Raw genomic sequence first — 21,383 nt, forward strand, 5'->3', positions numbered from 1 at the left:
AATTTTTTTTTTTAAATATTTATTTATTTATTATGTATACAATATTCTGTCTGTGTGTATGTCTGCAGGCCAGAAGAGGGCACCAGACCTCATTACAGATGGTTGTGAGCCACCATGTGGTTGCCAGGAATTGAACTCAGGACCTTTGGAAGAGCAGGCAATGCTCTTAACCACTGAGCCATCTCTCCAGCCCCCAAGACTTAATTTTTTTTTTTTTTTTTGATTTTTCGAAGACGGGGTTTCTCCGTAGCTTTTTGGTTCCTGTCCTGGAACTAAATCTTGTAGACCAGGCTGGCCTTGAACTCAGAGATCCGAACTCAGAGATCCGCCTGCCTCTGCCTCCCGAGTGATGGGATTAAAGGTGTGCGACACCACCGCCCAGCAAAAAGCAAGACTTAATTAAGGATGACCCTCTCGTGTTTTATTTATGTGGTAGGAGTATGGTAGCCACTGTGTGTGTGTGTGTATGTGTGTGTAGGAAGTCAGTTCTTCCCTTCCACCATGTGGTAATCAGGATTGAACTTGTGGTTCCCAGGATTGAACGAGTGACTTTACTCACTGAGCCATCTTACCAGCCCTCACATATGTTTTGAAATCTGGAATTGATTTGTTCTGACAGTTCTGAGAGGATGTGTAAGACTTTTATTTCCAAAGCTGGCTTTCCTTTGTAATACCTGAAGAAAACATGTCTTTCCACAGTGGACAGAGGTCAGAAGGTCAGTGAGCAGATTGTCATTGGCACCCCCGGGACCGTCCTGGACTGGTGCTCCAAGCTGAAGTTCATTGACCCCAAGAAGATCAAGGTGTTTGTTCTGGACGAGGCTGATGTGATGATAGCAACTCAAGGCCACCAAGACCAGAGCATCCGCATCCAGAGGTAGGACCTGGACCGGGAATCTCCAAAGCCTCCTCTTGCATCTTTGGGTGCTCTGCTCTGCTCTGCTCTGCTCTGCTCTGCTCTGCTCTGCTCTGCTCTGCTCTGCTCTGCTCTGCTCTGCTCTGCTCTGCTCTGCGCAGCAGTATTTGTGGGATGGGCCATTTCCACAGCAGTTCTCAGTATGCTCCCAGCCTGGGGTGAGAAGGGAGACCTGGGACCCTCACTCAGCCCAGTACCACGCTCGGTCTGCTCCTCCCTCCTCAGGATGCTCTGTATCCCACTCAGCCTGTGGGGCTGCAGCCCATGCAGGCTGCGGAGGCTGGGCTTGTGTTCCTTCTGGCAAAAAGCTTGAAGCTGTGCAAAGTGCCTGGGCCTCCACTTGCAGGATGCTGCCCAGAAACTGCCAGATGCTGCTCTTCTCTGCCACCTTTGAAGACTCAGTGTGGAAGTTTGCCCAGAAGGTGGTTCCAGACCCCAACATCATCAAACTTAAGCGTGAAGAGGAGACTTTGGACACCATCAAACAGTATTATGTCGTTTGCAATAACAGAGAGGAGAAGTTCCAGGCCCTGTGCAACCTGTACGGGGCCATCACCATCGCCCAAGCCATGATCTTCTGCCATGTGAGTAGCTGCGGCTGCCCTGCAGGGGAATGCACTGCCCTACCTTCGTTCAGCCCTACTTCCTTTGCTCAAGAGGACCAAATTCTCTGTGTGGCAAGGAACTGGCTTGTGGGAATGGGGAAGATGGTTTCTTTGATAGCTACGTTCCTGGAGTTACATAGTTTTAACACAGCATTGCCAGAACAATATCTATTTGTAGTGGGTATGTTATTGAGAAAATCTAAAAGAAATTGCTGATGATTAAATTGTCACAGGAAGAAACACTTGAAAATACTATTAGGAGAGCTGGGAGAGATGGCTCAGTGATTAAGAGCACTGGCTGTTCTTCCAGAGGTCCTGAGAGTTCAATTCCCAGCAACCACGTGGTGGCGCACAACCTTATCTGTGATAGGATCTGGTGCCCTCTTCTGGCCCGCAGGCAGAACACTGTAAACATAATAAATAAACCCCAACCTTTTTTTTTTTTTAATATTTATCTATTATGTATACAATATTCTGTCTGTGTGTATGTCTGCAGGCCAGAATAGGGCACCAGACCTCATTACAGATGGTTGTGAGCCACCACGTGGTTGCCGGGAATTGAACTCAGGATCTTTGGAAGAGCAGGCAATGCTCTTAACCACTGAGCCATCTCTCCAGCCCCAACCAACCAACCAACCAACCTTTAAAAAAAAAAAACCTCTTAGTAACAAAAGAATAAGACATCATCCTCTGTTAGTTCCAGACTTCCCCTGTGATTTTATTTTAGTTGTTTTTCAATACAGGGTTTCTCTCTGTGTAGCCCTGGCTGTCCTGATACATGCCGTGTAGACCAAGCTGGCCTCAAACTCAGATCTGCCTCTCTAGTGCTGGGATTAAAGTTGCAAAATGTTCTCTTCAGCCCCTTATTTATTGCCTTATTTTAAACCTGAGGCAGTTAAACCTGAGGATTGCTTATTACAGTCAGTAGTTTAGTTGCTTGAGACTACCATTACTCAGACCATCCTTTCATGTCTCTGACAGCATGTCAAGCTCTAACCTGGACATCTCCAGGAATCTGGATAATGGAGTAATAGTCTTGTAGGATTTCTGATTTCCCTTATCTCTTTTGTGACCTATTCAGGTTTGTTTTTGTTTTTGAGATAAGTTCTCAAAATATAGCTCAGCCTAACCTTCAACTTCAGGTATTTCTGCATCAGCGTTCCAAGTCCTAGAATTACAGGTGAATTTTTTTAAAGGTTTATTTATTAATTAGGTATACAGCATCTGCCTACATGTATTCCTGAAGGTCAGAAGGAGCACCAGATCTTATTACAGATGGTTGTGAGCCACCATGTGGTTGCTGGGAATTGAACCCAGGTCTTCTGGAAGAACAGTCAGTGCTCTTAATCCCTGAGCCATATATCGGCCCATAGGTGAGTTTTTAAAATTAATTTTGTGTTGTACATGCAAGGCATGTCAGGATATCTGGGATGTCGGTGCTCTTCTTCCACCATTAGGCTTAGCAGTGAGTGTCTTTGCCCACTGAACCATTTCACCAGACCCAAGTGTATTTTATCGTAGGAACATTGTGAAATTGTTCCCCAGGTGGTAGTTTTGTAGCTATTGTGCTGTCAGATTGGCAGTTTTAGCATACTTGATGTTTAGCTGCTAAGTTTCAGATAGACTCTTCTGGATCTTCAGTAGTCCCTCTAGGTACTAATATTTCTTAAACATTTGTGGGGTTTTGTTTGTTTTCTTCCCCAGACCCGCAAAACAGCTAGCTGGCTGGCAGCGGAGCTCTCCAAGGAGGGCCACCAGGTGGCTCTGCTGAGTGGGGAGATGATGGTGGAGCAGAGGGCAGCTGTGATTGAGCGCTTCCGAGAAGGCAAAGAGAAGGTCCTGGTGACCACCAACGTGTGTGCCCGTGGTGAGCAGAGACTGGCCCCGTTTCCCAGGCTTGGGGTCCCAGGCCCTCTGAGCAAGGAAAGTGCCTGTATCCGTGGTCTCATGGAGGGGGGAGGGCTTTAGACCAATTCCCCTTGGGCAGTAGGACCACTGGAAGGAAGCCAGCAGTCCCAACTTGGTGTGAAGAAACTCAGGCCTCCAGACACTTGCTTTTTGTTCTTCTGCTGAGGCCACTGTCCTGTAGGCGTCCTCTTTAGTGCCCACAGCCCAGACATGACCAGCCTGAGCCATGTCTCCAGTGGAAGTGGGTGTGTGCGGCTGACAGTGGCCCCTTTGTGCAGGTATTGATGTTGAACAAGTGTCTGTCGTCATCAATTTTGACCTTCCTGTGGACAAGGACGGGAACCCTGACAACGAGACCTACCTGCACCGCATCGGGCGCACGGGCCGCTTTGGCAAGAGGGGTCTGGCTGTAAACATGGTTGACAGCAAGCACAGCATGAATATCCTCAACAGAATCCAGGAGCATTTTAGTGAGTGCCTGAGTTGGCTGTGCCTGGAACCTTTTCAGAGGGGAGGGTGGGAGAGGGGAGGTTTCCTTTGACCCTGCATATGCTGCCTCCACCTGGGCCTTGTCAGGGAGAGCACCTGCACACTCAGGGCTCAGGGACTGGAGTATCAGTGCCCTGGGAAGTCGGTATCAGCGACCAGGGCCCTGTTGCCAGCTACCCAGGCTCAGGAAGCCTGCCCTGTGCCTGGAGGAAGCATCACTGTCCCACAGCGAGGCACCTCCCCAGACTGCCATGCTGCTCTGGGTGACGTCCATTGCATTCCCATGGTAGTCCACGGTGGTCTTCTGATCTTTTTTCTCTCAGATAAGAAGATAGAAAGATTGGACACAGATGATTTGGATGAGATCGAGAAAATAGCCAACTGAGAAGCTTCACCAGCAACTGGCACCACCCTCAGCACTGTCCCTGCCTGGGAGCGTGGAGCTTTCATGGCATAGGCCTTGACAGGCACCTCAAAGACCAAGGCCTGAGTAAAGACTACCTACCTCATTCAGAATTATGTTTGAAACTGACAGATTTGTGCAAACAGTGGGGGACATGAAAGAATTTTTGCAGTTTAGAAAATAGTCCCAGACACATGTGGTGGCGCAGACCTTTAATCCCAGCACTTGAGAGGCAGAGGCAGGAGTGTCTGTCATTCCAGGCCAGCCTGGTCTTCAGAGTTCCAGGGCAGCTAGAGCTACAAAGTGAGACCTTGTTTCCAAACATAGTCCTCAGCTCTGTCTCCCTTTAAACCCACATTGTCTCTTCTATGGCAGTATGGTTGCGACTGGTGATGTATCAGTCCAGAACTTGCTGCCCACTCCCTGGCTCCTGTGTTCGGACCAACCTCCAGCCTTGAATAAATGACAGAGAAAAAGGTGGTTCAGAGACCAGGAGAGCCCTGGCTATAGCTTAGATGCCTTTTATAGTGCAGGTAGAGCCCTGAGTGCCCATCCCTCCCATAGCCCCTTCTCTTCCTGCTGGTGAGGGTCTTGGCTGCTGCTTTATTCTTCAGATTGGCAGACAAGATGGAACTCAGCAAAATCACAGACTTACAAGAGAGACTGATTGGTATACTGGGTAGACAACCCCACTGAAGATGGGGCCTGTCTTCCCTTCTAGTCCACTCCATCTGTTCTGGACCTGGCTCATTATTTGGTTCTAATCCATGGGATTTCATGCCAACAGCAATTTAGAAAGGAAGTTATGACCAAACAAAAAATATTCATTATGCCGTTAGCAGACTTAAGGATTACTTCATACATTGTATGAGTAAGATCAGATAAGGCACAGTGATAATACAGCATTTTCAGAAATTTTTAAAGTAATTATGAGAAGCAATTTACTAATCATGGTTTGTTATTTGTATTTTTATGCTTACTAGACTAATATATGTGCATTAAAAATTGTGTATGATAGTGCTGTGTTTACTTGAGGCACGCATAGCTTCCTGCTTGCTCAACATGTCCCAGTGTTTCTTCTGTCTTCTCCATGGCTGCTTTCATTTGGGGTAAGTGTGAGCATTCCACGCACGCGTTCCATACTACTTTGTAACCTGATGACCCAATTGTAGGCATTTTGGCGGTTTCGGCACATATACATACATCTATTTCACTCTGGAAAGTATCTGTTACCTGGTGTGGGAGGTCCTTCTGTTGATGTGTGCCAGCATGGCCAGCCTGGCATATATTTTACCATTCCCCAGTGAAAGGATTTCTAGCATGTTCTATTACCCATAATGCCATAGTGACTAGCTCAGGCCCTGTCTTGGATATGGTAAGAACTGCTCTTACATTCCTGGATATAGACTTCTTGGGTCTGCGTGGGAACACTTAAAGTCATAATTCATCACCAGTTAAGCCTGGCCCAAAAGTTCTTAATCAATTTGTTGCTGCAGTAATATAAAAAAAAATGCCTTTTTACCTCTTCCTTCCGTAATATCCCTTGTTATTTTTTTAAAGATTTATTTATTCATTTATTATGTATACAGTGTTCTGTCTGCATGTGCATCTGCAGGCCAGAAGAGGGCACCAGATCTCATTATAGATGGTTGTGAGCCACCATGTGGTTGCTGGGAATTGAACTTAGGACCTCTGGAAGAACAGCCAGTGCTCTTAACCGCTGAGCCATCTCTCCAGCCCCTCCCTTGTTATTTTTTGAAGTAGGGTCTCACTGTATAGCTCTAGATGTCCTGGAACTCACTTTGTAGATCAGGCTGCCCACAAATTCATAGAAGAAATCCACCTGTCTCTGCCTCCTAAATGCTGTTAAATGTTAAAGTCATGTGCCACCATGTCTGACTTTGTATATCCATTTTTAAAACTGCCAGGCTAGGAACTGGGAAGATCACTTGACAGTGAAGAGCATGTGCTGTCCTTAGAACGGACCTTTGTCTCCCTACGCCCACATCATGTTAACCGGGTACCTAACCCTGAGAGACATAATTACCTTTAATCCCAGCACTCTGCAGACAAGATCTCTTGAGTTCCAGGACAGCCAGAGTGACAGACTCCATGTGTCAAAGCAAAGCAAAAACCATCTTTCCTGTAGAATCAGTTTTTGGGTACTGTATTTTTATGTTCGTGTAGATCTTAGGATACCTGGTGTATTGGTGCTCACCTGTAATCCCAGCCAGTGTGGGATCTATCCCCTGAACTCTGAATTTAGGGAGTTAACCTGTGCAACATCAAGATCCCTTTTCCAGGAAAGGGAAGGAAAAAACAGAAAACATGTTTAGATGGTCTTTTGGATGAGAGAATTGGGGTCCATAGGAGATAAGTGTGTGACAGGGTTGTGGGTGTGTGGGCCAGAGGGTTCCAGCCCCCGAATGAGGGTGAAGATGAGAGCAGGTGTGAGATCAATTCCAGGTCCACCCTGGTGGGGTAGTGTGGCAGACAGCAAGGTTTGTGTGTGTGTGTGTGTACAGGAGTGTGAGCACTGTGAAGTTTAAAAGGGGAAAGGGATTGAGAAGCACAGAGCAAGACGGCGCAATAGTTAATGCCTGCACTGACCCAAAGGACGGCACTGAAAATAAGGCAGGCAGCCAGGCAGTGGGTTATCTGCCTGGCTAGGACTAAATAGCCTTTAATCACAAACCTTTAATCCCAGAGGGAGGTGGATCTCTGTGACTTCAAGGCCAGCTTGGTCTCAGCAAGTTCTAGGACAGCCAGAGCTACACAGAAAAACCCTGTCTTCAAAAAACCAACACAGATAGTTGTAGACTAGTAATGGAGCAAAAATGACCCATCCCAGGCCACAGCTGATTCCACAGCCACCCTAGCTAATAGGTTCTGTCTCTCCAAATTGCTCCAAATTGGTCCCCTATCTTAAGAGAAAGGATAGTCCTCTGTCCCTAGACTCCAAAGTCTTCATCATGACAGAAGAGTCAACATTTGGTTAAACGGCATACCTCAACCTGAAAACTACAGAACAGCTATGAAGAGCAGTCTAACAAAGTAGAATGCAAAAAAAAAAAAAAGCCTTGTGTTTTAATGAGGAGAACCAGAAAGCATGAAAAAAAGATTAACTACAAAACTGTTGGTATATCTAAGTTGTAAGAGTACATTAGACACCTACTCCCTGTGGGGTTTTTTAAGTGTAGTTCTCTGATCCATTTGACACCCATTTTAGTGAGTGATTTAAGGTATAGAGCCAACATTTTCCCCCAGGAGATTTTTAATTACCTACTGGAGTTTATTTAAGCATTTATCCTTAAGCATTTGTTTCCCTTGGTGAAGGCAAAGCTGAGGGAGACAGTCTAGGCGCCCAGCAGTTCTCCGGAGAACTATCCTTTCGTATAGCATCTAACAAGCACTGGCAGCAACATGTGGGTCCATGTAGTGTGATTGGAGTCGGCAGGAAATCCAGAGAGGGGCTCACCTCGTGGGAAGGACAGTTTTACGGGTGCTGAGATGGTAAAACGTCATTTCAGGTGAGCCAGTATTCCTTTCTAAGTCTTAGAGGAATCTGAAGAGAGTACAGTGAGTTGGTTTTTGTTTTGTTTCTGAAAAAAAGGTATCAAAAAAAAAAAAAAAGGCTGGCCTCAAACTTGCCATAGAGCTAAGCCTAGCCTTTAACTCATTTTCCTGCCTCAGCCTTCCAACTGCTGGGATTAAAGGCACGTGTCGCCATGCCTGGTGCAACTGTAATACCCAGTCTTTTGGGGGACTTAAGAGAGCAGAGTCTGAACTAGACTCGTGTAAGAGGGTAGCAGAGTCGATTTGTTCCCCCAAACACCCTCGCTATTATAGTGCCTCCTTATATACACCTAAGACAGTGCAGTTCAAAACAGATGGACGACTCCATGGGGTTTGGTCTTTTTTAATTCAGAAAAAGAAAGGGAAGGAAAAAATTTAAATGTTTAAATAACTATAGAAGAAAAGATCTGGGTGCTGGGACCTACCTCTTCTAGAATAGGGATTAATGGTTTAAACAAAACAAAGGGAGGAAGGGGAGAAAATAAATTATTCTTCAATACTGTTTGGCATAATCGCATTGTTTTTCAGCTTCTCATCCCAGCAGCTTCCTGAGAGAGCAGAGATGAGACAGGCAAGAACAGAACAACAGAAGGGCGGGTGCCTTGACTGCGGGACGGGTAGAGCCCTGGGAGGGTCCTCCTGTAGCCCCACTGGGTGTATCCCCCATTTCTCCACCCCTGCTTTTGGAACCAGGAAGGAACAGATTCAAGAAAAGTTCTCCATGTCTTAGTTTTCAGGGGTACTTGCTGTCTCATCCCAGCCCTCTGGTACTATCCCTTCTGGGTGACTGTCCCCCACCACCAGGGGGCTGCTTGGTAATGTCAACTTATGAAGAATGGAAATACTTGTGTGGACACTGCAGGGAAGGGGTAGTACTTTCTGTGGCCTGAGACATTCACTGAAGCCTTTTCACCCACTCAACCTCAGCCTTGAGTCGAGTCATGCAATAGCTTCCAGCTGTAACCCCGATTCTTTACTCACCAGCCCTTTAGGAGCCGGAAAGTGGGTTAGAACAGGCGAGTAAGCAGGGCAAAGTTGCAGACAGGAGGAGGCATGCGTGGCAGCCGCCAATCCGCTCCTCCCCAGCAAAGCTCCAGCCCATCTGCAAAGAATTGTCAAGCAATCTTGGTTGGGCAGCCATCCCCGGCAGCTTCAAGGTAACTAAAGTATGAGCCCAAAGCAAATCCTACCCCCAAGCAAGAGGCTGCCTGCTCCTCTTTGGGGTGACAATGAGAGAAAACGGTACATGCACAGGCAGCTGGGCTCGGCTCTCCAGCCTGCTGTCCACTGCTGCTCTCGCCTGAAGGCTAAAGACTTATGAGCCTTGTGCGAGGGCGTGAGCAGCTGGGTCCCCGCGGTGTCATTTTGTCTCCAGATCAACAGGTGAACTGGAGAGAAAGCCCAGGGCCAAAGGGCGGACGCTGAGAAGGTGGTGGGGGCAGTAGGAGTGAGGGCACGCGGGAGAGAAGCACCTTGCATGTGACCCGGTGAAGCTTCCTACCCTTGCTGACACTAGATACAGAGTGAGGCCCTAGGGAGGTCCACTCAACTGGGGGTGAATCTAATCCCCTACTACCTGGTGAGACACGGAATAAATGCCCTGGAGAGGGTCTCACCTCCACCACATTTCTTTGGCGGGCTTCACTCACCCATCCGGGCCTAAACTGGAAGAGAGCAGTCCACGGTGCTCCTGCCCAGGCCCGGACCTAGCCTCCTAAAACCTGGAAAAGAAACTCTTATCCAAAGCAGGGTGGGGGGTAAGGGGGTCGAGGCCCCGCCGCCTCCCAAGGCCATGATTGGTGGAGACGGGCGGGCGCCAGAAGTTCTCCTTGAGTCGCATGATTGGCTGAGAAAGAAGCTCCGCCCAACAGCAGCACTGATTCGTTGCTGGGGACGGCGCAGGGTCCGATTGGTGGGCGGCAGCCCGTCCTCGCTGGACCAAGTCTTGACTAATCTTGACGTCCCCTTGGGGAGCTCAGTTCCCTCGATAGACCTCGATCTTGCTGGCCTTGGCCAGCATGTCAATGATGTGGGCTTCGAAGTCGGCGTCGTGCACGCCTGTCTTCCGAAACTCGCCCGCATACCGGTTGTTCTCCCAGTAGTGGTGCCAATTGCCTCGGCTGTCAGCCCCGAACCCATACACGTTCACCTGTGGGGAGGGTAGCACAGAGGTCACTGGGAGTCGGGAATCACGGGGGTGGGAGGACCCAAGCCAAGCCTAAGGACACTGACTCAGAGGGGGCTGCTGCTGCTTCTGTCTTTCTCGTTTTTTGTTTTGTTTTCTTGCTTTTCTACAGCAGGGTCCTAAGTAGCCCAGGCTGACCTCAAAAAGCTCTTACCTCAGCCTCCACCATAGCTAAGATTACAGGTGCCACCATGACCCAGCTATACATTTAACTTTTTAATGAAGTAATTTTATTTTATTATTTATTTGGGTTTTCGAGACAGGGTTTCTCTGTGTTATCCTGGCTGTCCTGGACCTCACTCTACAGACCAGACTGGTGTTGAACTCACACAGAGATCCCCTGCGTCTGCCTCCTGAGTGCTGGGATTAAAGGCGTGTGCACCACGCTCGGCTAAGTAGTTAGTAATGTTAAAAGGTACTAAAGATTGGGAAATGCAAGCATACTGTTGTATTACAGAATGAGAAAACCCAATCTACATGGCTAGAGTCACTGCTAAGATGGGAAAGGGCTGCTTCCCTCTGTTTCTAGGCTCTTACTTCCCCTCTAGACGGGCACTAACCACCTACCTCATCACACACATGTAGCGCAAAGAAGAGCACCAGCATTCCTGTGGAAGGGTATCGTCCGTGATGCTCTGTCCACCTGTCATGGATGTACTTGAAGAAGGCTGGGTTGTAAATCTGGACCTGTGAGGAGAATAAGAGGCACATGGAGGGTTTGGAGGCCTAGAGATTCAGGGCAGGCTCTGAGAAGCTCCTAGCAGTTCCTCAGTGGGCTACACATGGGTTTTCCTAGATCAGTGCTGGAGCCGGGCATACCAGCAGACGCAGATTTTGATGGTCTTGGAAGGGCACTATGCCATTCCTGAGCCATACGACTAGGCACACCTAGAGTGAGCCAGGATCTTTTCCACAGTGGCAGGGAAGAGGAGAGGAGGAGGTGGGGAACTTACCTTTTCTTTGTCCACTCGAAGGAAGGACTTCACTGGCGCATAGGTGCTGCAAGATGACAGAAAACAAAATAAAAAACCTTTCAAATGGCTCTCCAGGACGCAGCAACACATCTACTCTTTAAGACCAAATGGTGACAGCCTCACAATTTCTAGACTGATCTATTTCCATTGACTGTTCATCACTGCAGGACCTTGATCAGAAACCTCCGGTGGCTTTCAGGATAAAATTGGAATGTTTTAGTAAAGCTTCCAATCTCAATCTTTCTTCCCCAGACTGTTTGCTGGGGAACTCCACACTTGGGTTAGCTATTCATCTCAAACTCATCATGTGTCCTGACTAGTTTTTATGTCCGCTGACACAAGCTGGAGGCACCTGAGAGGGGGACTCTAAATTGAGAAAATGTCCGAATAGATCAGGCTGCAGGGCATTCTCTCAATTAGCGACTGGTGTAAGAGGGGCCAGCCCACTGTGGGTGATGCCACCCCTGGGCTGGTGGTTCTATAAGAAATCCCAGCACTTGGGAGGTAGAGGCAGACCTATGTAAGACAAATCTCTACAGAGCGAGTTCCAGGACAGCCAGCGTAGTTTACACAGTGAAAACCGGTCTCGGAAAAACTAGTCAAATTGGAGGGAGGAGAGGAGGAAGGGGAGAGGGAGGGAGAATGGGAGGAAGTAAGAAGGAAGAGAAAGAAAGAAAGAAAGAAAGAAAGAAAGAAAGAAAGAAAGAAAGAAAGAAAGAAAGAGGGCAGGAAGGAAGAGAGAGAAGGAAATCAGGCTGAATGAGCCATAGGGAGCAAGTCAGTAAGCAGCTTTCTCTAGTTATCATGTAGTTCCTGCTTCCAGGTTCCTCTTCTGCCTTCCTTCCATGAACTATGATGTGCAAGTGTAAGCAAGATAAACCTTTTCCACACCAAGTTGCTTTTGATTATGGTGTTTCATCACAGCAATAGTAACCCTAACTAGAACACCATGTCTATGCAAGTAACCTCTGTCTAGAGTGACTTTCTCTGCTGTCCCCAGGCTTGGGCCAAACCCCATTTCCTGCTTGCGTGGCTGGTCATGGCTCTGCTGAGTACCCCAGCACTGCATCACGACAACCCTCTTTAGCTCCAAATGGGACAATGGACATCCTGGACTAAGAGACTCTAAATTCATTCTCTGCCTTTCTCTCTCTCTCTCTCTCTCTCTCTCTCTCTCTCTCTCTCTCTCTCTCATCTTTTGTTTCAGAGACAGGGTCTCTGTTTAGCCCTAGCTGTCCTGGGACTTGCTCTGTAGACCAGGTTAGTCTTGAACTCACAGAGATTCACCTGCCTCTGCCTTCCAAAGTGCTGGGCAGTGGTGGCGCACGCTTTTAATCCCTGTCTCAAACCCCAAAGCAACATCAGTAACAAAAATATAACATTAAGAAAATGAAAATACATAGTTTTGCTGGCTGTGTGTGTTAACTTGACACAAGGCAGAGTATTAACCAAATAAACCCTTTCCTCCCACATGGCAGTTCACAACTGTCTGACAACCTCACGCCAATGGACATAAAATAAAGTTAAATAAATCATAAAAATATATATAAAAAAGAATTGGTAGGTAGGTATAGTGGCATATCCTTGTATCCAAGAACTGTAGAGGTGGAGGCAGGAACATTAGTTCAAAGCCTGCCGTGGCTACTTGAGACCCTACATACACACACACTGAAAAAGCATGGGGCTGGAGAGATGGCTCAGTGGCTAAAAACATTTGCTCCTCTTACAGAGGAACCAAGTTTAGTTCCTGGCACCTACACTCTGGAACTCCAGTGCCAGGGGATCTGATGCCCTCTTCCAACCATGGGTTCCTGCATACATGTTGTGCATACACACACACTCAGTCACATATACATAAAATAAATACATACTAAAAACCAGCACAACAAAACAAACAACAAACCCACCAAACCTTTTAGTAAGCCAGACCTGGTGACAAAACCCTGTAATCCCAGTTACCAGGGAAGCTGAGGCAGGAGGAGCACATTTAAGGCCTGCTTCATCTACAGAGCAACTTCAAGGCCAGTTTTAGCAACTTCTGAAGACCTTGTCTATAGAAGTTAATAACAATAACAAACCCCTCGGTGCAATGCCCAGAGTTCCCAGCTGTGATGGAATCATGACCACAGAGTCAGTGACCAGAGAGAAGAGCCCCACAGTCCAGAGCTGCCTCCTGGAGAAACCGGTGCAAACTGGGGGTTTCAAGTTTCACTAGTACACCGAGCAGCACCAAGTAGGAAGAGACACAGAATAAGCCGTGCCCCCAGCTAGCCCACCGTTGTTAGCCCTCCCTTCTCACTAGTGTAACTAGAGAACACTTCAAACCCAGAGCCCCACCCCACCCCACCCCAGGGAAGCCTTGTCACCCATGTGCTACTCAGCCAGTGAAGAGCCTCACAATCGGATCTGTCCTGTAGAGAGGGCGCTGGCAATCCACATTAGGTCCAGGGCCTTGAAGGGTACCAGCACGAAGCTGACGTTGGCAGGCAGGTTCTTGGCACTCTCGGGGTACATGAAATGGTGGGTTGTTCGGCTGCCAACATCCTTCTCAAAGCCCACAGTTGGTGCCTGGTTCATCCTGAGGGGAAAAAGAGGGTGACATGAAAAGGAGCTACCACGGAAAATGGCACGTGTGTTTTAGAGGGTAATTTGCCACCTACCAACGATGAACATGGAAGCTGGACATGATGGCTCACGCTTATAGTCCCAATATTCAAGAAGCTGGAGGCAGGAGGATTGCCACACATTTGAGGCCATCCTGGGCTACAGAGTAACATCTCATTTAAAAACAAAAAAGAGAGAAGAAAAGGGGGCTGGAGAGATGGTTCAGAGGTTAAGAGCACTGACTGCTCTTCCAAAGGTCCTGAGTTCAATTCCCAGCAACCACATGGTGGCTCACAACCATCTGTAATGATATCTGGCGCCCTCTTCTGGCGTGCGGGCATACATGCAGACAAATACTGAGAATACTGTATACATAATACAGAAATCTTTAAAAAAAGAAAAAAATGTATAAAACGACACACACTTTGACTCAGCAATGGTTGTTTAAGATAAGACCATCCCATTAATAAAAACAACTGGTGGGTACATTTTGTACATTCATCCATTGAACGCCAATCAGAACAAAGTAAGTTTTACATGCCGGCAAAAAACCCAACACCAGTCAGCGAAACATCCAAGTGGTGCAAAGTACCCTGATTCCTTTGTTCTTTTTTTTGAGACAGCCCAGACTGGCTTTAAATTTGCTATGGGCCTAAAGTAGGCCTGGAACTCCTGACCCTCCAAGTGCTGGGATTACAGATGGGCATCACTAAGTCCAGGTAACATTTTGGTAAACATTTTACATCATAGCTGAAATAGCTCTAAGCACGAGCCTGCTGGTCTTGTTTTGTTTATGCGGGCCTTTCTGTCTCTGGAGGATGGAGCACCTTCACCTTAGAGCGTCGTCACTACCGCAGTAAGGTGGACCATAAGCGCTGCTGTGGCGCAGGGACCCAGGAGGGAGCAACCGTCTCCAAGCGCCTCCCCAGCCTTCACGCCAGCTCTATGGACCCAGCACAAATGTCGCCCTGTCAGAGTGCCTGACACCATGAGCTGGGCTGAGTGTAGACGTCCCTTGCCACAGGGCACCTCTGCTGTTCCCTCCTGCTCCTCTCCCAGTAGCAGAAGTGTCAGAGAGGGCAGGGAAGCATCCCAATCGCCTGTGGATGGAAAAGGCAAGAAGGACATGGAAGTGCTCAGCTGGTGATGCTGGGGACCAGACTTACACTTGGGAGGACCTAAGAAGCAGACTTCATCTTACCGGAGACTAAAAGACCAAAGCTCTGAAGATCAAAAGGCTGTGACTGGGAATGAAGTTGCAAAATAAAGTCCAAGATGATGTTTCATAGGCTCCAGAGGAATGAGAAGAAACGTGGCATTCTATGGAGGCTGATTCACCCTAGATAAGTCATACCCTGGACAGGAGCCAGAGGATGACACGCATCTCTGGGACATGCACCCATGCATTCCAGAAACCTGCCTTCAGCAGCCAAGGAAACGCTGGGCAGGGCAGATTAGAATTTCCACAGCACACACAGTGTCTGGCTGTCTCATCCCTTTCCCTTGTGCTCATGGTGCCTTCTATCAGCAGACCACGCTAGGAACTGGATGGATCTGCTGGCTAGAGGTGTCAAGAGAAGCCCAATTCCAGCTGGAGTCATCAACTAAGACTAAAGAATGAATTTACAGGAGACAGCTGCAGGTGAGAGGTCAGAGAGATTAGAGCTGGATTTCACTGTAACACTCTCCCTGATTTTGGGACGGAAAGGCTTCCCTGGTTGGTTCCAAATCAAGAGAGAGGGGAGTCTGTAAGCAGCCGCCTCTGCTGCCGTCTGGCTCTTTATACAGACCACAGACAGCCAACTCCACCCGGATCACCCTTTTTACAAATCAGTTCTAGGGCCCACTCCAAACACGACATCTTGACCTTGCCTCATGTGAAAGAGAATCTGTGGATGTGTCTGCAGCTAGGACACTCCCATCATAAAATGCCATAGTTTTCAGACCTGCAGGTTTTAATCCCTGGGGCTTCCCAATCATCACCCAGGAACCTAATGATAGAGTTGCCCAGAGAAGAAGGTACTCAGGCATCCGAAGGTTGCCTTGGACTTTTCCTTCCTTCTTTCCTTCCTTCCTTCCTTCCTTCCTTCCTTCCTTCCTTCCTTCCTTCCTTCCTTCCCTCCCTCCCTCCCTCCCTCCCTCCCTCCCAGCCTCCAAAAGAATGCCACAGGGTTTCTCTGTGTAACAGCCCTGGCTATCCTGGAACTCACTCTATAGACCAGGCCGACCTCCAACTCACAGAGATCCTCCTGCCTCTGCCTCCTGAGTGCTGGGATTAAAGGCATGCCTGGCTTGCCTTGGACTTTTCAAGTACCCCAGGGTTGAAGGGAAGCAATGGAAGCCTCAGCAGAGAAAGATCTTTCACCAGCTTCCAGCTTCCCTCCCTTTTAAGTGCCAGCTACAGGAAGATGAAGACAACCCAAATGGCTCTGGAGTTCCGGGTGGAGCTCAGTATTCTCCTATCTCCCTATTCATCACCATTTCTCATCATAAGGAAGATCTTGCAAAAAAAAAATATGGAAATCCTCAGAGACATATTGCTCTGTTGGTGTTGCTATGGAGACAGCAACAGTTTCTAAGACAAAGGCCTTCTGCCTCCTGGGAAATCTGGTTTTCCTCTATGCTCATCGTAGGAGATGTTTAGAAAGAACCTGGGTTTCAGTATTTTATCCATCCATCATTCATTCATTCATTCATTCATTCATTCATTCATTCATGTGTGCCTGCACTCACCTCTGCATGTATAGGCTAGAGGTTGGCAATGGGAGTCTTTCTCTCCTACTTTCTGTTTCTGTGTGGATGCTTGTTTGTGTGTGGGTGCCCAAAGGCCATGGTACACGTGTGAAGGTCAGAGAACAGAGTCTGGGCATCAGTCTGCACCTTTCCTCCTTGAGACAGGGTCTCCATGTCACTGTGTCGGCTGGGACAATGGGTGCTCAAGCCTCTGGAGAGTGTCTCTGCCTCTCAGCTCCCTTTAGGGGAGCACTGGGATTAAAGAAAACTATACTACAGCCTCTGGTTTTTATATGGGCTGAGAATCCAAACTCAGGTTGTCAGGGTTGCCCAACAAGTGCCTTTACCTACTGAGCCATCCCCCCAGTCCCCGCCTGCTTTTTTTTTTTTTTTTTTTTTTTTTTTTTACACAGCGTTTTTCCTTGAAACTTGAGTTTACCATTTGGCTAGACTGACTGACCAGTAAGCCCACAGGGTCCATCAATCCCAGTATCACCAGCACTGGGGTACAGGTGCACGCTGCACTAGCCAGCTTTTACATGGGTGCATTTATATCCGAACTCTAGTTCTCAGGGTTGCATAGCAAGCCTGCCACCCGAACCATCTCCCTAACCCTATTTGCTTATTTTTGAGGCAGAGACAGGGAGGGGCTCATGTACCCAAGACTGGCACTGAACTTACTGGGTATCCAAAGATAAACTTGAGTTTCTTATCTTCCTACCTCTACGTGTGTGTCACCATCCCTAGCTTATGCAGTGCTGAGGCTCAAACCCAGAGCCCAGCACATCCTAGGCAAGCACTCTACCAACTGTCCACTATCCCCAGCATGAGACTCTGGGCTTCCCCTGAGATGGGGTCTCACTATGTAGCCATGACCATTTCAAACTCAGAAATCTACCCTACCTATTTCTGCCTTTCAAGTATTTGGATTAAAGGTGTGGGCTACTGTGCTTGGCTTTGAGATTTTTTTATTTATTTTTATTTTATGTGCATTGGTGTTTTGCCTACATGGATGTCTGTGTGAGGGTGTCAGATCCCCTGGAACTGGAGTTACAGGCAGTTGTGAACTGCTATGTGGGTGCTGGGAATTGAACCCAGGTCCTCTGGGAGAGCAGCCAGTGCTCTTAACCACCTAGCCATGTCTCCAGCCTCTTGAGATGTTTTTTAAGCCAGGAATTTACTATGGCAGCCCAAGTCTGGCCTTGAATTTGGGATTCTTCAGCTTCAGCCTTCAGAGAGCTGAGATTCATGAATGTCTGTGACCACACACACCTCACCCTCTTTTAAAGATGGGTTGTTTTAGTGTTGCAAGGACAGCAGAATGGGCAGTAGCAAGGACACCTCCTGCCAGGAACATTGCTCTTTGAAAACCATTTATTATTATTTTAAATTTTATTTGGGTGTAGGCGTGTGCATGTGAGTATAGGCACCCATGGAAGCCGGAGGTGTCAGATGCCCTGGTGCCGAGAGTCACTGATAGCTGTGGGTCATGTGACATGGGTAACCAGGAACTGCACTTGGGTCCTCTGCAAGAGCAGGAAGTATTCTTAAGCGCTGAGCATCTCTCCAGTCCCAGTAACTTCATTAAGGTTCTCCTAACAGGAGGCAGAAGTAATGCCACTGGCTTGTGCAGTGTTCAAGGTTAACCCCGGGGCTTTCTGCGCACCTGCAACTGAGCTACATCTCTAGCCTCCCAAAATGATATTTTGTGTGTGTGTGTATGTGTTTAAGATTTATTTATTTATTATGTATAGTGTTTTGCCTGCAGGCCAGAAGAGGGCACCAGATCTCATTACAGATGGTTGTGAGCCACCATGTGGTTGTTGAGAATTGAACTCAGGACCTCTGAAAGAGCAGTCTTAAGCACTGAGACATCTCTCCTCTCTAGTCCCCTATTTTGTAGGTTTTAAAGAAATATTTTTATTTTATATGTGTGTTTCACCTGCATGTATGTATACGCAACAATTATGTGTCCCCTGAAGTCAGAGTCACAGATGACTTCAAAGTGCCATATGGGTGCTGAGAACCAGACTCTGGTCCTCTGCAAGGACAGCAAATGCTCTTACACTGATCCCCCTCTCCAGCCCCCCAAATTTATATTCTGAACACTTCCTCCACACCCAACCTTGAAAAACTAGGACCAGAGACCAAGCCCGTGAACTGAAGTCTGTGGGTACTGGTTTCTTTAGCACTCGGGACACCTGCACTTGGAGCCTATCAGAAGAGGCCAAAGAAGACTGGCAGGATGGCTCAGGGGGGAAGAGAACAAGTTTCGTCCTTGGGACCCAGGTGGTGGAGGGACTTCTGCGAGCTGTCCCCGCCCCCTCCCGATTCTGTGACAGCTCACCTCATGATAAAGTTATGGCCGTCCACATCTTGCCCATAGCCAGAGCCCCGAAGGTTGCCTGAGTTTCCCACCACAGCACAGCGCCGGCACTGTTGGGGGTCCCGGAAGCGGTAGGGGTTCTCGCCAGGCACGATCTGGAACAGCTTCTCCAGCACCTCATTGGTGTTGTGTGACTTGAATTGTGGTTGCAGCATCTGGGCAGGGGAGATGGTCGTGAGGATAGAGAGATGTGCCCCTTCAAGCCTCCCCTCCAGTCGGAGCCACACAGACCTCCTTCCCAGGGCTGTCTGGGAGCCCCTCCCCAGGCGGTGAGGAACTCCTCCCCTCTCAAAGGCAGCGAAGTCTTGATTCCCAGTCAGTCTCACTATTGAGAGACCAATACCCAGTAACCTGCCCCCAATACTCTCGAGAGGCTTGTGGTAGGAGCTGGGGTGTCAAAGTGCTATTTGAGGCATTTTGCAGGGGCTTGTAGGCCTAGGTCATAAAGCAGGGATCTTTTTCATTCTGTCTCCTGGGAGGGGGCACCTGTGGGACTTGTCTGTAACTGCTCTGAACCCTCTGGGAAGTGCAAGGAGTTCATTAAAAAAAAAAAAAAAAAAAGTCCAGAGCCAGGTGGTTGGAATAAAACTGGCTCCCTGTGCCCCTTGTCAAGAGCTGGAACCCAAACTGCTAATGATCAACCAAGTCTCCATGCACCAGAGGTTATCTTTGAACTCCTGATCCTTCTCTCTCCACCTCCTAAGTATTGTGCTTTGTTAGAGACAGGGTTTCAGTACGTAGTCCAGGCTGGTTTTGAGTTTACCCTGGCTGGCTCTGACCACACAGGGATCCTCTTGCTTCAACCTCCTGAGTGCCGGTATTACAAATGTATACCACCGTACCCTGCCAGAGTCCAGTGCTCAGTGGGGCCAGGCAGGTAACACACACAAGAGCAAAGGCGGTAGGCACACAGCAAACAGAAGATCATATGCGTACCAAAAAAGAAAAAAGGAAAAAGGGGAAATTCATGGGCCATTTAGATGCACTTGCTGCCAAGCCTGAAGTCCTGGAACCCGCACAGTTGGAGGAGAAAACTGACTCAGACCTCCACATGTGACATGCACAAGCCCCCCCCCCCCCCAGAAATAAATTTTAAAAATCCAGTCAGACAGGGATGGCACACGCCTTTAATGCCAGTACCCGGGAGGCAGATGCAGGCAATCTCTGTGAGCCTGGTCTACATTGCTGCAGACTGAACCGTAGTCCCATAGGTTTGTGAACAAGCAGGAGCTGCTCAGGGGACCAAAGACTTTTCTGGAACAGAAGCCTGGCTCTGAGACAAGAATTTTCAATTTTATGGTCAAAGGGGATGACGGTGGGGAACAGGAAGAAGTATGGATGGAAGGAACATGGCACCTAATAGCCTGAGTTCCAACCCTGTGACTGAAGGCCTGGCTTGTCCCCTTGGAATCCCCCCTGCCACCCGAGTCCTGGTCTGGCTCTACAAGGTCATCCCTGAGACTACAATGGCAGGCAGACATGGGAACTTTTTGAACCTTGATTTTCTCCATAGAACAAGGATTGTAGCGGTGACTGACAGGCAGAACTCCGCTACAAGGGGAGCACACGGGGTTCCTGCTCCATAGATGCTAGTCTTGGAGGACTGGCCAACACACAGATTCTGGGCAGTTGTCTTGATACATGTAGTCATGTACCCTCACATCCCTGAAGAAGGAGAGGAGAGAGCTGGGTAGTGGTGGGATCTCTGAGAGTTCAAGGCCAGCCTAGTCTACAAGAGGATAGGCTCCAAAGGTACAGAGAGAAACCCTGCCTCAGAAAACAAAAACAAAAAAAAAAAAAAAAATGGCATTTTGCTCCCACGCTGGCTGGAAGAACAGGGACCAGGAACTGACTCTCCATGCCAGGAAAAGCAGGCAGCTTACAAGCTCCATTCTTGGCCCAGGAGGCAACCAGATGGCCCTGTCGAACCTGGGAAGTGATGCTCCAGAGATGATGGAGGCAGGGTGGAGGGTATGAAAAGCAAAAGGTCTTGGAACCTAGGAAAACAGGAATGAACCTGTTTTGGGTCCTTCTGAGGCTCCTCTGCTCTCACCTCCCTTAGCAGCTAAGATTTACAAAGTCCTTTCCAGGCCAAAGCCATCTTCTCCAGCCACTGTCAAGAACCAAAAACGATTCTCGAAGTGTTTATAATTACTCTGAGCCAACACTTACCAATAGGATATTCAATCTGAAAATCTACATTTCTCACTCGGGAGGCAGAGGCAGGCGAATCTCTGTGCTTGGTCTTCAAAGTGAGTTCCAAGACAGCCAGAGTTACATAGAAGAGAAATCCTGCCTCAAAAAAACAAAAACAAAACAAAATCCATATTTCTGGACCAGGGGGATAGCTCAGTAAAAAATGTCTGGACTGCAAACAATGAGAACCTGAGTTCGGATCCCCAGGACCTATGTAAGAGCCAGACGGGGCCGTGCACTTCTGTATCCTGATGCCAGCGGCATGTGGCCGACAGGCATGTGGACAGGCAGATGTCTAGAATCTCACCGGCTAGCCAGCTTAGCCAAATCTTTGAGCTCCAGATTCCCTGAGACCCTATTTCAAAAAATAAGGAAGAATGGCTAGCGTAGTGGCGCACACCTTTAATC

At 48.2% G+C, this 21,383-nt stretch overlaps 2 protein-coding genes across 3 annotated transcripts in view; one reads left to right on the forward strand and one right to left on the reverse strand.

The window, feature by feature from the left end:
* Positions 1-5,338, forward strand: part of LOC126502536 (ATP-dependent RNA helicase DDX19B) — a 49,606-nt gene extending 44,268 nt beyond the window's left edge. Inside the window, exons 9-13 of the mRNA XM_050143606.1 lie at positions 700-877; positions 1,263-1,500; positions 3,226-3,388; positions 3,708-3,899; positions 4,242-5,338. Coding sequence (XP_049999563.1) covers positions 700-877; positions 1,263-1,500; positions 3,226-3,388; positions 3,708-3,899; positions 4,242-4,303 — 833 coding nt within the window. The 3' untranslated portion in view covers positions 4,304-5,338. The remainder of the gene's footprint in view (positions 1-699; positions 878-1,262; positions 1,501-3,225; positions 3,389-3,707; positions 3,900-4,241) is intronic.
* Positions 5,339-8,224: 2,886 nt separating this feature from the next.
* Positions 8,225-21,383, reverse strand: part of St3gal2 (ST3 beta-galactoside alpha-2,3-sialyltransferase 2) — a 50,395-nt gene continuing 37,236 nt past the window's right edge. For both annotated transcript variants that reach the window (XM_050143615.1, XM_050143613.1), the window contains 5 exons: positions 18,741-18,934; positions 13,455-13,634; positions 11,036-11,081; positions 10,650-10,769; positions 8,225-10,046 (listed from right to left, as the gene is read on the reverse strand). In XM_050143615.1, the coding sequence (XP_049999572.1) occupies positions 9,873-10,046; positions 10,650-10,769; positions 11,036-11,081; positions 13,455-13,634; positions 18,741-18,934 (714 nt within the window). In that variant the 3' untranslated portion in view covers positions 8,225-9,872. The remainder of the gene's footprint in view (positions 10,047-10,649; positions 10,770-11,035; positions 11,082-13,454; positions 13,635-18,740; positions 18,935-21,383) is intronic.

This window comes from Alexandromys fortis, unplaced genomic scaffold, assembly GCF_014885135.2.
Source record: "Alexandromys fortis isolate MF-2015 unplaced genomic scaffold, M_Fortis_MF-2015_v1.1 scaffold_1, whole genome shotgun sequence".
NCBI lineage: Eukaryota > Metazoa > Chordata > Mammalia > Rodentia > Cricetidae > Alexandromys > Alexandromys fortis.